This window comes from Chanodichthys erythropterus, chromosome 10 (genome assembly GCF_024489055.1).
Source record: "Chanodichthys erythropterus isolate Z2021 chromosome 10, ASM2448905v1, whole genome shotgun sequence".
NCBI lineage: Eukaryota > Metazoa > Chordata > Actinopteri > Cypriniformes > Xenocyprididae > Chanodichthys > Chanodichthys erythropterus.
In genome coordinates, this window is record NC_090230.1 from 22591450 (window position 1) to 22606902 (window position 15453).

General features: G+C 35.4%; 2 protein-coding genes across 2 annotated transcripts in view; both read right to left on the reverse strand.

Moving 5' to 3' along the window:
* LOC137028184 (CD48 antigen-like) overlaps positions 1-15453 on the reverse strand; it is a 44004-nt gene that overhangs the window by 10353 nt on the left and 18198 nt on the right. The gene's annotated exons all lie outside the window — the stretch shown is intronic.
* LOC137029331 (CD48 antigen-like) lies at positions 1434-12781 on the reverse strand. The gene is made up of 6 exons (XM_067398916.1): positions 12766-12781; positions 3922-4224; positions 3484-3777; positions 3248-3358; positions 3121-3179; positions 1434-1481 (listed from the first exon to the last, which is right to left on the reverse strand). The coding sequence occupies exons 1-6, from the start codon at positions 12779-12781 to the stop codon at positions 1434-1436; spliced, it is 831 nt and encodes a 276-aa protein (XP_067255017.1).

Below are 15453 nucleotides of genomic sequence, written 5' to 3' on the forward strand. Positions count from 1 at the left end.
CATCTCAGGGACACAGTCTGTTGGTGCTTCCCAATTTGCATACTGCCATCACTGATGTGCACAGACATTTCAAGGGTCAGTTGAAACAAACAACAAAAAAAAAAAACCAAAAAAAAAAAAAAAAGAAAAAAAAAAAGGGCACTGAGGGGAGAACCTTTGAAGAGGAGATACATTGAAATAAGTATCCCCAAAGTACCCGGATAGTATACTAAAATAAGTCTACAAAAATTTGATGTGGACATTCTGATGGCTAATAGTGCCCATGATCAATTCCACATTTGGAGAAGGATTTGCTTTAGCGCTACAAACACCAAATTTCTTTAAAACCAAAAAAAAAAAAAAAAAACTGCAAACATGACAGAAGTACGAGACTCTGATTTTTTTGATGACTCATGACTCCATCTTGTGGTGTGATTCACTGGATGCACAGAGGTTCAAAGTGGGCAGTGGTGAAGTACAAAAAAAGTACACTAAATACCCTAATAAAATATTACTCCTTTTCAATTTTACTTGAGTAATAGTACTTAATGTACTTAAATACTAGAAGTAATTCATTTTGCAATTTTATGAACTCCATCTTATCAAAATATATGGGGAGTATAATGTCCTAGACCAGAGGTCTCCAAACTCTGTCCTGAAGGGCCACTGTCCTGCTGTGCAGACTGTGCAGACAATATGTATTTAACTGCAAGAAAACTTTTATTACCAAAACTGAAAACTTCTACACTGATAACTATTACTGATAATTCAAGTGTGTGTACAAGTGAAAATAACAAAATATATGTTTAATTGTTAATGCATGCAAATAAATAAATATAAAATGCCAATAGTATAGTATTCTGACCTGTGGGAGTGTGTGATACTTAAATTTGCTCAAGGCTGTTAACCTATTCATGCACACTAATATAACATTTTAATATTCTTTTCACTAGAAATTATGACTTTAAATCCAAAACCATTAATTTTAACTTGATTTATTGTTATTTTATCATATTAAGCAATACATCTTTGTTTGCTTGATTTGGTTTAGGTCTTATTGCAATAGATATGTGACAGATTGGTTCACAGATGACAAGAGAAAGGTATCTGTTCAAATAATACAGCAGCTTTAATTAATACAAAGTGCAGTTTCAAAGGCAGTTTGGTGTCAGGAGGAAATCACGAAGGCCCATGGCAGAAACAATGGTGGGCGGAGCAAGGGAGGGGCCAATACTCCCAACAACCAATAGTGGAGCCAGGAGATATGAAACCCAGACGTAGCTGATGAGATGACAAGACAGGATGACATTGTATGTCCTGGAGGGCACAAAACACGATGAAACTATACAGAACTACATCATGATACAGTGTCAATTATGTATGATATATAATAAAATATATATACAAAAATGTCATCCTGTCAGAGAATAAATCTGAATAGAGATATTATTTGTTCATCGCTTTTTGGGGACATTTTCGTACACGGCCTCCGTCTTTGATTTCTGCAAGGAAACACAAACTCTATTAGGAACAACATAAAAAAAAATAATAATAAAAAAAATAATAGAATAATACAAATTTGTTTCAAATTTACTCAATCCAACCTTTACAATGACACCTTATTATAGTTTCTATAAAGTAATTTATTTGTTTCAGTACTGAATACTTTAAATTATGTTTTATAAACAAAGTTCGAGAGGAGCATGTTCAAATGATCTACCCAATCAGCTTGAGAGGATATATATATTCATAGCCGACTCATCTATGATCCTCTGCAGGTTTTTGCATCCCTCCACCACCCCATCTCCTCACTCTCAGCTTGTTCCTATTCCCAGCTAGAGGTACAGGGGGAGTACTCTGGGTTCAGGCCAAATTCCGAGCTCAGAGCCCTCCCCTCGGGCAGCATGCCAAATATGCATATTTTAGGCTTTTATTTGATCATTTGTAAGTGTGAATTTGAAACTATTATTAGCAATGTAGCACAACTGTGTACTCTAATTTTTTGACTTTAAGTAATGTTGCACATACGTGTCGATTAGCAGTTATTAGACTCATTAAGATCTCCATATCTCTAGGATTGAACCATTAAGGACCTTTAAAATGCAGATACAAAAAGGAAAGTTTGCTGAGAACCAGAATCAAAGGATATCTTTAATACTTCTTGAGTTACAGGCATGCAAACTTGAGACTTGAGAAAAAACAAACAAACAACAAAAAACAGAAGTGCTTTTTAACATTTTTAAACTGTCACCGTTGGCATACAAGCAACAACAAAGATGGCTAAAATCAACAGATTTTACTAATAGACTAACTAGTCTCTGCATAAAAATAAAATAATGCTTTGTGAAGTGGATCCATTCAGTGCATTCTTAAAAACCCCCAAATTTCCATAAACTTAAGTAATAATTACAATGTTTTTTTTTTTTTTTCAGTATGCAAGGTGCACTGCCAGTTTTCTATAGGGTAATGGAATTAAAACATCAAAGAAACAAACTTCAAGATATGAAAACCTTAAATAAATATGTAAAGGGAAACCCGTTAAAAATGGCAGTAAAAACAGTTAAGTAAAATTAAAACCAAATTTCGTTGCCAGCTTAATGAACACTTGCTGTAATTTTCATTATTTTTCTGACAGCTAGGTGGTGCCAGAGCATTACTATTAAAAAATAGTAATGCTCTGGCACCACCTAGCTGTCAGAAAAATAACGAAAATTACAGCATGATAAATAAAAAAGGCATGGTTGTTTCAACCCAACCCATTGTCCATTTTTGGGTCAAATATGGACAACCCATCTGCTGGGTTACATTTTGTTTTTAATTAGGCTACATTTTTAACCCAAGGGAAGGAGGGAAGGAGTATTGCTCCCATAACACGAGATACATTTACAGTATGCATTAATAATTTAATATTTTTCTAGTGCTTCTGTGGTTATAGTAATTATTTGTATCCTAATGTTATCTTAAGACATTCACATGTATGCACAATAAACAAATATCAATAATCACCAGCTTTAACTATATTATTTTGATCTGCTCTGCATATAGTGGAGGTAATGATAATGACGGTTCAGCCGATAAACCACAAACGTCTGATGCTACACATTTCAGTCACACTGATTGCAACTTCTTGCTGCTTCTCACCTTTTGTCGTGTTGTTGGTTTACACAGCGCTGAATCAGTTCTGTCTTCCTGTGCCTGAACTGCATTAACAATAATCACAGGTGTTAAAAGAACAAAGGTTGCATTATTTGTTTATTGATTTCCTTACCTGATTTTTTACATTTCCTGCAGATGCAGCAGATCCCAACCACAACTACAATCACCAGAGATCCAGCAGCAGCAGAAATCAGCACTATGTTAAATAAAGGTAGACGCTGATCTGTAATGGACAAAATGAGTCTGTCAATCTGACCTCGATCAAGATTGAGATCTCACTGATGATTTATTTTAGAGTCAAAAACAGATTGGCTGAATAAATAATCACTACTATCACCACTTTCGTACTTGAGTGAATCTGGCAGACTTGGGTGATGTTGAGATGTTTGATCTGGTGGCTGATGGGATTGTTCAGCACACAGCTGTAGGTGTTTTTATCCTGATATTCCACCTCCAGAGGTAGAGAGAGACTGATGCTGAGATCAGACACACTGATGCTGGACAATAAACTGTTTCCTTTGTACCAGGAGAGAGTCACATGACTCACATTCGCAGCTGAACACACCAATGAACAGTTCTGGCTTGATGGTGATGAAAGATTTTGTGAATAATCTCTGATAATGACAGGAATGGGCAGACAAGCTAGAAAACAATAAACAGAAATATGGGTAAATCTACAGCAATCTTATATTTTGTGTAGTGTGTTCTAATGAGTGTGTAGTGTGTTGACGGTCAATGAGTATTTCTTTAATAAAACAAGAATTTTTGAAAATGATCTCTACTCACCATAGACAGAAACACTGAATGTTTTTGATGACCACCTGGGTCCATTTATCTCTAGTTCATAGTGTCCAGCATGTTCAGTTGTGATGTTTGTGATGGTCAGAGATCCAGTTTGATGATCCAGCTTCAGTCTGTCTCTGAATCTCTCATCAGGGAAGGTTTGTTTCTCTTTATTGATTTCAGCTATGAGAGAGTTTTCAGCTCCATATTTCCACAGTATGTCTTCATCTTCACTTATTTCAGTGAGATCAGTGTATAGAGTGACAGAATCTCCCTCCATCACTGACACTGAATCACCAAACACACCTGGAGAACAAACAGGTGTTTGTTCAAACACATATTTGAAGTGAAATCTGAACATTCAAAGTGAACTGTGAATTGAACATCCCAAACAGCAGCAGAAATGCAAAATAAAATGCTTTGACTTCAATTTACAGAATGCATGAACCAGTAATTTAATTTTTAAGGTGTTATCTGCCTGTCACTTCACGTTTATTTTGCTCTGCCAAGTCTCACAATAATTCCTGTTTTATTTGATCTGGGAAGAACATTAAATGCAAATCCTCTAACTAATCTGAACCAAATCAACATTATTATTATTATTTTATCAGTGAAGTGGAAAGAAATTAAAATGTTTTTATAACTTACTAGTCCAGCAGCACAAACAGAACAAAACGAACACGTGAAACATTTTGTTTAGTGAAGAGCCTGACCCAAAAAGACTTTACTCTGAGAGACACTCAAGTTCATCTGATCTGTTTGAATCCTCCCACAACACTTGACCCACCTCTCTCTCTCTCTCTCACACACACACACACACACACTCCATCTCACTCTCTGGCTGAATGTGTATTATATAACCAACATTTGTCTGGCTTTTATTAAGATCTTAAAGGGTTCGTTCACCCAAAAATGAATTCTGTCATTTATTACTCACCCTCATGCCGTTCCACACCCGTAAGACCTTCGTTCATCTTCGGAACACAAATTAAGATATTTTGGTTGAAATCCGATGGCTCCGTGAGGCCTGCATAGGGAGCAATGACATTTCCTCTCTCACGATCCATAAAGGTACTAAAAACATATTTAATATTCTAAAGCGACGAGAATATTTTTGGTGCGCCAAAAAAAACAAAATAACGACTTATTCAGTGATGGCCTATTTCAAAACACTGCTTCGGGAAGCATCGGATCATAATGAATCAGTGAGTGTGTGTGTGTGTGTGTGTGTGTGTGAGAGAGAGGAAATGTCATTGCTCCCTATGCAGGCCTCACAGAGCCATCGGATTTCAACCAAAATATCTTAATTTGTGTTCTGAAGATGAACGAAGGTCTTACGGGTGTAGAACGACATGAGGGTGAGTAATAAATGACAGAATTTTCATTTTTGGGTGAACTAACCCTTTAACTGTTCACAATTGTGGAAAACGTTTTTATTTTTATCCATTAACAATAATGTTTTTTAAAAACGAACTTCTCCCTGTGTTAAATATACAGTAAGAGTGGAAAATTGTGTGAGTATTGAATTAGTCAATCTAAATATAATTGTAAATAAGCTTATGGTTTTATAATCATTTGTGAATGGCAAAAATGTTAAAATCATGAACCATCTCACATTTCCAGTCTTACTAATGTGAGGCACGAGCAGCTCGTCTTCTGAGTCAAACTGAAACCTGCTGCGGTTGGTTTTTATTTAAAAACAAGGTTTGATCTGTTGGGTGGACAAGCAGCTTATGCGTGAGAGTGGCCATTTGTTTCATCTGTGGGTAGTTTAGGTGAAGAGCTTCTTCCTGTCTTTATGAATCTCACAGTCTGACTTCCTCTCAGGCCCTTTATATGCGGCTCTTTGTTTGGGGTACACTCAGGCTCTTTGGAGTCTCCAGGCAACAAAATGTAGTTTTGTAACAAAATAATTGTTTTCTTAAACAAATGTAATTTCACTGTTTAATAATATTTTTCCTCCACATTTGTACAGCTTTTGGAGGCTTTGTGATTTATATAAATACATTTTTTTTTAAAAATTAAATATGTTTTTATACAAAAACAGCCTTTAATGTAAGGTTCACTTTATAAATGACCCACATTTGTAACTTTCATTCATGGGGATAACATGGATAATTTGTCATGGTGTTACGGATTGAACAGAGCAGGAGACGTACGGATCGATGTGCATGGCTTTATTACAGAAGCATGGTCAGAAAACAAAACAAGCAAGGGTCAGATAACGACACATCTCAGGCAAGGCAAAGAATAATCCTAGGGCTGGCGTGGGTCTTCAATCGGCAAAAAGTATCCAGAGGGCTTGACGAGATACTAACAGACTAAGTCTGGTTTCTCCCAAGGTTTTTTCCTCCATTTTAACACCTGTTTGCCACTTGTTTGCCACCTGATGTCACCTGATGGAGTTTGGGTTCCTTGCCGCTGTCGCCTTTGGCTTGCTTAGTTGGGGACACTTGACATTTGACTTCACATTTGATATTCAACAGTATTCTTGACATTTATTCAACAGTGCTTCTGATCTGCCTGCATTGACACTATTCTTTAAGAGCTGCTGTGCAGCCAAATTATGTACCAGTTATCAATGTAAAGCTGCTTTGACACAATCTGCATTGTAAAAAGTGTTATATAAATAAAGGTGACTTGACTTGTTTCATTTTGACAAAAATAATATCCAAAGCTTAAAGCCTAAATAATTACCTATGTGCACATGTCTGAATGTTTAACATGGTGCTGTAAATTGACCTGCTTCAACTGATGCTGCTGCTAATATATCGTTAATCTGTCATAATCACCTCAGGAGTCACTGTCGAGGGGAAGGAAAATCGAAAGGTTGATGGCATTTTTTTTTGCATGGTTTTTGTTTTTAATTTAACTCATTTTTTTTAGTACTTAGTATGGAAGCCCGTTTCCGCCACTAAAAAAAAAAACTCCATTAAAAAAAAAAAAAAAAAAAAAAGCCACTAAAAAAAAAAAGATGAATTGCAACTTTTTATCTCAGAATTCTGACTTTTTAACTCGCAATTGCGAGTTTATATCTCACAATTGCGAGTTATAAAGTCAGAATTCTGAGATATAAAGTCGCAATTGTGTGATAAAAAGTCAGAATTCTGAGATATAAAGTCGCAATTGCGTGATATAAAGTCAGAATTGCGAGATATAAAGTCGCAATTGCGAGTTATAAAGTCAGAATTCTGAGATATAAAGTCGCAATTGCGAGTTATAAAGTCAGAATTCTGAGATATAAAGTCGCAATTGCGTGATAAAAAGTCAGAATTCTGAGATATATAGTCGCAATTGTGTGATAAAAAGTCAGAATTCTGAGATATATAGTCGCAATTGCGAGTTATAAAGTCAGAATTCTGAGATATAAAGTCGCAATTGTGTGATAAAAAGTCAGAATTCTGAGATATATAGTCGCAATTGCGAGTTATAAAGTCAGAATTCTGAGATATAAAGTCGCAATTGTGTGATAAAAAGTCAGAATTCTGAGATATAAAGTCGCAATTGCGTGATAAAAAGTCAGAATTCTGAGATATAAAGTCGCAATTGCGTGATAAAAAGTCAGAATTGCGAGATATAAAGTCGCAATTGTGTGATAAAAAGTCAGAATTCTGAGATATAAAGTCGCAATTGCGTGATATAAAGTCAGAATTGCGAGATATAAAGTCGCAATTGCGAGTTATAAAGTCAGAATTCTGAGATATAAAGTCGCAATTGCGAGTTATAAAGTCAGAATTCTGAGATATAAAGTCGCAATTGCGTGATAAAAAGTCAGAATTCTGAGATATATAGTCGCAATTGTGTGATAAAAAGTCAGAATTCTGAGATATAAAGTCGCAATTGCGTGATAAAAAGTCAGAATTCTGAGATATAAAGTCGCAATTGCGTGATAAAAAGTCAGAATTCTGAGATATAAAGTCGCAATTGCGTGATAAAAAGTCAGAATTCTGAGATATAAAGTCGCAATTGCGTGATAAAAAGTCAGAATTCTGAGATATAAAGTCGCAATTGTGTGATAAAAAGTCAGAATTCTGAGATATAAAGTCGCAATTGCGTGATAAAAAGTCAGAATTCTGAGATATAAAGTCGCAATTGCGTGATATAAAGTCAGAATTCTGAGATATAAAGTCGCAATTACGTGATAAAAAGTCAGAATTCTGGCTTTTTTTTCTCGCAATTAACTGATGGTCAGTATCTCTGTCTGTAACAGTGCATCCAACGATAGCCGTGCTGCCGAAAGATGATAGGTATTGGTTGTTTTAGTATTAAGCCCACTAGATGGCAGTAAAAGCTGTTTTTTCTCCTTGAAACGCTGTGTACATGGTTACCGTGGAAACATTCTATATGCATATTCCTGCATAATGCACATGTCCGGAGACTAATCTTTATGTGTCTCCTCCAGTAAAATCAATATTTCTTTATTGGTAAATCGGCGCTAAAAATAATCCTTTATGATGTCCTCTATTTTATGTATAATAATAACAAAGCAGCAATCCTGATGGTCTATTTAATGTATAATAAGCAGTAATCCTGATGGTCAGTCGCAATGAAAGGAAACGCAAGCAAAGTAAAAACTGTGAGAAATAACGTTTCACAGTAGTGAGAAAAAGTCAGAATTCTGAGATATAAAGTCGCAATTGCGAGAAATAAAGTCAGAATTCTGACTTTTTATCACGCAATTGCGACTTTATATCTCAGAATTCTGACTTTTTATCACACAATTGCGACTTTATATCTCAGAATTCTGACTTTATATCACGTAATTGCGACTTTATATCTCAGAATTCTGACTTTATATCACGTAATTGCGACTTTATATCTCAGAATTCTGACTTTTTATCACGCAATTGCGACTTTATATCTCAGAATTCTGACTTTTTATCACGCAATTGCGACTTTATATCTCAGAATTCTGACTTTTTATCACACAATTGCGACTTTATATCTCAGAATTCTGACTTTATAACTCGCAATTGCGACTTTATATCTCAGAATTCTGACTTTATATCACGTAACTGCGACTTTATATCTCAGAATTCTGACTTTATATCACGCAATTGCGACTTTATATCTCAGAATTCTGACTTTATATCACGTAACTGCGACTTTATATCTCAGAATTCTGACTTTATAACTCGCAATTGCGACTTTATATCTCAGAATTCTGACTTTATATCACGCAATTGCGACTTTATATCTCAGAATTCTGACTTTATAACTCGCAATTGCGACTTTATATCTCAGAATTCTGACTTTATATCACGCAATTGCGACTTTATATCTCAGAATTCTGACTTTATAACTCGCAATTGTGAGATAAAAAGTCAGAATTCTGAGATAAAAAGTCGCAATTAATCTTTTTTTTTTTTTAGTGGCGGAAACGGGCTTCCATAACTTTGTTACAATTATTCATAAGACATGCTATTTCTAATCATTAAATATATATTTTTTTGATTTCTGGAAATCATCTCACGACCCCTCGCTTGATGTCTCGCGACCCCCACTTTGGAAACCACTGCTCTAGGCAAGAAGCAAACGACAAGGCAAGAGAATCAAAGGCAAACAGGAGAACAGTCAACGAGGCAATACAACAAACAACATTCCCTAGTCTGCCTTAAAAAAATACATTTTTATCAAGCTAAATCTACATATAGTTCCCAACGAAAGTATTGTCTAGTGTAAAACATGCTGAAGATTGGCAAACAGACTGTCCATTATTTAAATGATTAGCTATTTTCCCATAAAAGCTGTTTAATCAGCATAGTGAAGCCTCTCATTGACATCCATTCAAAAAACAGTCTCTGGTGTCCTTCCCCGCCGTAATTAGCGTTACGTTTTTTTGGCTAGCAGGCTGGCCTTCCAGTGGCTTTGATACAGCTGTGTGTCATCAGTGCAGTGTATCATGGGAACTGTAGTCTGGGGTGAAGTACAAAAGTTAGTGTAGTGCATGAGTCCATGTGGTAAGCGGGTGACCTCTGCTGGTGAGTGAACAGAAGTTCATAGACCGGATTCGTGACACATGGTTTGCATCTCAATGTGCATACTATCCATCCTAAATAGTATGTGACACTAGTAATATTCAATACTATTTAGGGCAGATAGGGTGGATAGTATGCACATTGGGATGCAGGGATGGTTTAGTGTAAGATTTTTGCCCATCTTTTGGAATAAAAAAAATGATCACTTTATCCAGTAGATGGCTGCAGAGCTCCACTATTTGCTATTTGACTAACTGAAAAACATAAGTTTTCCAGTTGAATTCATATCTAAATATTATGAAATCACAATTACAACAATAAAACTTACTTTTTGTCAAACTTTAACTATTTTTGTACTGCATTTTCTGCATTGTTGGAAGTGTGCCACTTCATTTCTGTCTGTGTGTTCTGTGTTGTTTCTGATTTTGAGGATGAATTTTGTACATTTTCTCAAAGGCCCTGAGTGTGAATTTTTTTCACACTGACGAAGGAACAGATATAACTCCAAATGTATTTATTTATTCATTCATTCATTCATTTGTTTTGTAGATCTAGAAAGTGTTGACAACCGTACAAAAGTCTCATGTAATTTTGAAAAAGAGAACTTTTTTTTTTTTTTTTTTTTAAAGACACAACATGTAGAATTTTTGGATTTAAATATCCAAAAAACACTAGAACAGTGTTATATATTTTGTTGTTTTGTTATCCCAAATTTTTCCAAGAATGTTTAAATCCAGAGAAATAAGCAATTTTAACCAGGACATGGACGTGTACGACTGTCCGTGCGTCAGTGACGTCATACCCGTGCTACCCTCGATTTCCAGTTTTATTTTGTAGACCCCGAAGACCCTAAAAGGGCTGACAAAACTGCTTTTATGACCAACAAGTGTGTAATATTCAATCTTGTTGAATCTTTATCATATTCATAAATCTCTAAACAAGCGCTCCACATTGTTTTCTGAAGAGAATTTACAGGCTGAATCACAGAGATGTTCCATTTGAGAAATTCTAAAATTCATTCACAAGGCCCACGTTCACACTAAAAAATTCTGGGTTAAAAACAACTCAATTTGGATTATTTGGCAACCCAGCTCTGGCTAAATACGGGACAGAATACATGCTGGGTTTTATACAGTAATCCATTTGCTTTTTTTCCCCAGTCAATTTAATATTGGTTTTTAATTAAAAAAAAAAAAAAAAAATCACTACTCTATACATAGGACAGGAACAGTTCAATATTTTTATTTAATGGCAAGTCAGTTTTTTACAATCATAAAATACTCTAAAACATTTAGTAACTGTTTTAGGATGTGACAGGAGCAGAAACAGCAGCCAGTGGGAATCTATGGAAAGAAAATTGGTATCAGTAGCCTAGGCTGTTGCAGTTTATAAAATGGCAATCATATCCTCCTGAGACTCCGAAAAAAAGTTTTTTTGAATTTAGTATTTTTTTCACGTCATTACATTGTTTAGAGCAGTGGTTCCCAAACCTGTCCTGAAGGACCCCCAGCAATGCACATTTTTGAAAAAAAAAAAAAAAAAAAAATCTGAACAACTTTTAAGAAATCCTTTGAATTATGTTGAAAAATCTGATCTTGTGCTGTAGAATCACAGTGCTGCTGTAATCAATAATGGAAATCTAACTCAGAGATTGAGCTCTAAATGAGTTCAGTGATTCAGATCAAATAATGCTTATGTGAAAACATAACCAACACCTGGGGTGTATTCCAGAAAGCAGGGTTAACTTACTGTCACATATACCCTGAACTCTCGGTTGATTAACCCAAACCTTGCTTACTCGTGGTATGCTGGTTCCAAAAATGCGTCCGGGAGTAAGTTCAGCCAACCCAGAGTATGTTCCCGGTTAACACACAAGACATTCTCAACAGAGCGACGAATTGATGATTCACCATGGAAACAGACGCTAAGAAAAAGCGCGCCATTCTACTTCATTCTTCTTCTTTTGTTTAATGGCGATTTACATAACCTACTTGGTGCACATCACCACCTATTGGGTGGTTATGCAATCATTTTTTATTCTTAATATTGTTTGATGCTAATTATTAAATAAGATATCACATATATGATATGTATTTTATTATAGAAATTATAGCATAGAAAATGTCCTGTTATAAAGGATAAAAAGCAGATCCATGTGTGAGATGACAATAAAATACATTCGTATATTAGAATTGAATAAACAGTTATATATTGTATAATATAACATTGTGTATATAGCTGTAACTATATAACAAATTTAGATACATTAATATAACCATATTGATAATATAACATGCATCTGAATTCCTCTTAAACTAACTAACCCTTTCAGAGAGCAAGTTGCTATGGTTACTTACATACCCTAAAAGTTACCTCCGTTTTTGGAACCGAAAGTTGAGGTTATCCGCTTACTTACTCTTAAACATACCCAGGTATGTCACATAACCTGCTTTCTGGAATACCCCCCTGATCATCTTTTCTCTTTGCTTGTCCGGTTGTTATAACTCAGTTACAGCAGCCAAACAAAATCTAATATTAAAAAGTCAAGGGTCAAGAGCTCAACTAAAGCAAACCCTGACCTCGATGATGCATGGTGTCTTAAAAATTGTCATTTTCTCCTTTGCTTGTTAACATCAGGTATCTTCAATAATGCTCAATTATCACTCAATCACTAAATTATCTCATTAACTGTAACACATGATGACGTTTACACAACAACGATGTAGTAAAAATGTTTTTATTTGTACAGATGACAACTTTATCAAAACTATCCCTGTTCACACGGATCTGCGCAAACAACTAAAAACACTGTATGACACATGCCAGACAAGGAGTTGGCGATGTCACTTTGTAAAGAAATACTACGCACCTGTGACTATACGCATTCTTTAGGACCACTTGCCTTGCCCATGCCTATCCACCTTATTTCTTCTCATTATTTCCATATAGCGACTAATAAATCCGAAGTCTCGCAGATTCACAGAAAACACCTTAGGCCCGCATTGAAAAATAAGGCGGATTGACTAAACGCGTAATACGCATGTGCATGCCGTCACCATTTTCACAGATTTATGTTTTTGCAGTTTACATGGAGATGATAACAATATTTTTTTCAAAAACTTCCAATTTCAAAAAGGTTTCAGGAATAGTTCTTAGAAGGAAGTGTTGCTGGAGCTGGAAATAGCTACTGAAACCAGCACTGCTTAACTGCATGATTACAGCATGAGCCACAAATAAGATCATGACACATATGCACACAAAACAAATGATATTTTCATATCTCAAAGTAATATCTCTGTATGATTTGAGACCTTTTTGTCAAACACCAGCATTGATGAGTTCAGTATTGTGTAAAGCAGGTTTTCTATAGAGCAGAAGTCAAATGGTTTCATGTGAGCAGGAATGGAAAAACACCTTAAACCACACGCTATTGACAGACACACTTTTCACAGCAGACACACTCACAAACTGACATCAAACACAAACATCCAGCAGAAGATACATGCTCTGTCCAACTGACCAAACCACATGAGATTTACACACATGGTCGCTTTTAGAGTCAAACATGAAAATGCTCCATGTGGGCCATACGATTTAGATAATTTGTTAAATGTCCTTGTATTATAAGGCAAGTTCTTTTGAAATTTTAGGAGACCATTTGATAAAATCATCTTAAATTATGATGCTTTAGATCTCTCACAAGTCACACAGTTGGGTCTTGTACCCTAAAGATTGAAGTCTGTTCATCTTCTCATTGCGAGAGGTGCATAATCCACATGATCCTCATCTCCAGCTTTCTGTAAAAAACACAACACAAGATATAATACTACTACTACTACTAATAATAATAAATGTTAGGTTCATCCTAAATGAGAAGTTGTGATATAGAGTTTTTGTCTAATAATATTTATCAGCACTTATCAGTATAAAGCATCTTGAGGAAATGACATCAAACATCTTCTATATTTCACTAAAATGTGAAGAGTAGTTATCCAGAACTTTAAAGTTAACCACTTTTTTTTTTTTTTTTTTACAAAATATTTATCTCCAGCACGTGTTCATGAAACAACCTCTGCTATTGAGTCAGCACACATGTCCTGATGCTCTTGTGAACTTGCATTGGAGATTCATATTTTGTAAATAAAGTAGTAAATTATGTTGATGTTTTTGCACAAACAAAGCACTCATATCACTTGAAAAAACTGCTTTATAAAATTGATTAAACGACCTGAGTCGCATGGATTATTTTAAAGGGATCCTTGATTATGATTTAATTTTTTAACTTTATTTAGTGTGTGATGTTGCTGTTTGAGCATAAACAACATCTGCAAAGTTACGACACTCAAAGTTCAATGCATATGGAGATATTTTCTTTTACAGAAATCTCTTTTTAATGACTACAACAAACGGCTGGTAGGGACTATAATGAGCTTCTTCCTGGTTGGTGGCATCACAACCCCAAAATTTACATAAACCCTGCCCCCGAGAACATGCAACAAAGGGGGTGAGGCTGTTGGGCTGCTTTAGAGAAGAGGAAGAGTTAAGACCACATTGCAAGAATGGCCCGGTCCTGCAGATTTGCCTTATACAACATTAGGAAGATCAAGCCCTTCCTATCAGAGATAAAAAAACACCTTGTCCAAGCTCTTGTTCTATCCAGACTGGACTATTGTAATGAACTTGCAATTGCCGCTCACATCAAATTCAAGGCACAGATGTTTGACTACAGAACAACCACTGGCTCTGCAGCATATATATAAACTTACTTTAGACTTATGCGCCCTCCAGAAGCTTGTGTTCTGCAAGTGAATGGTCCCTTGTGGTGCCATCATCCCAAAGAGGCACACAAGCAGTTTCACTTTTACCTTGACTATTTTAAGCTGGTGGAATGACCTGACAAACTCGACACGAGCTGCTTCAATAAACGGCTGAAGATGCATCTTTTTTATCAACACTACACTGTAAAAAATGGCTGTGAAATCTACAGTTATTTACTGTCGATTTCACAGTAACATTACTGTATAAGATTTTTACAGTAGAATATTGTAAAGTTTACAGTAAGACTGTAAAAATCACAGTAGTCCAAGAATTACAGTTGAAATCACAGTAGTCAAAGCATTACTGTAAAAAAATCACAATTTAGCCACTATAGTACTGTAAATAGTAAAGTAAACTACTGTAATTTTCCTTTTTTTTATCATATCTTTCTTTGTACCCCTTTCACATGGACGGCTCCAGATTATTGTTGTTCAGAATTCATTACCGGAATATGATGTAAATACTCGATAGTGAGCTTTAAGTAAAAGTGTAATATTAATAAATTAAAATGTGTCATGTAACTTGTACTCTGATGGACCTGCTGCAGGAGCTTTCTATTCCATACAATATATATTTTTTAAAGAATTCACATTAGATTCCAAGAATATGTTTTGTTTGTTTGTTTTGTGACCGTAAATGGGTGTTTGGGTGTAGGTGTTAACAGGGCAATAAAATATTTGATAAGCCTTATCTTAATCTCCAAAGTCTCCCCTGACATGGTCTAACAATATAGGCTTCA

What these genes read in the sequence shown, in the direction of transcription:
- LOC137029331 (XM_067398916.1), bottom strand. An exon ending in CAGGAAATGTAAAAAATCAG is followed by an intron (nt 3,180 to 3,247) that starts GTAAGGAAATCA and finishes TTGTTAATGCAG; the next exon opens with TTCAGGCACAGGAAGACAGA. An exon ending in AACCAACAACACGACAAAAG is followed by an intron (nt 1,482 to 3,120) that starts GTGAGAAGCAGC and finishes GTTTCCTTGCAG; the next exon opens with AAATCAAAGACGGAGGCCGT.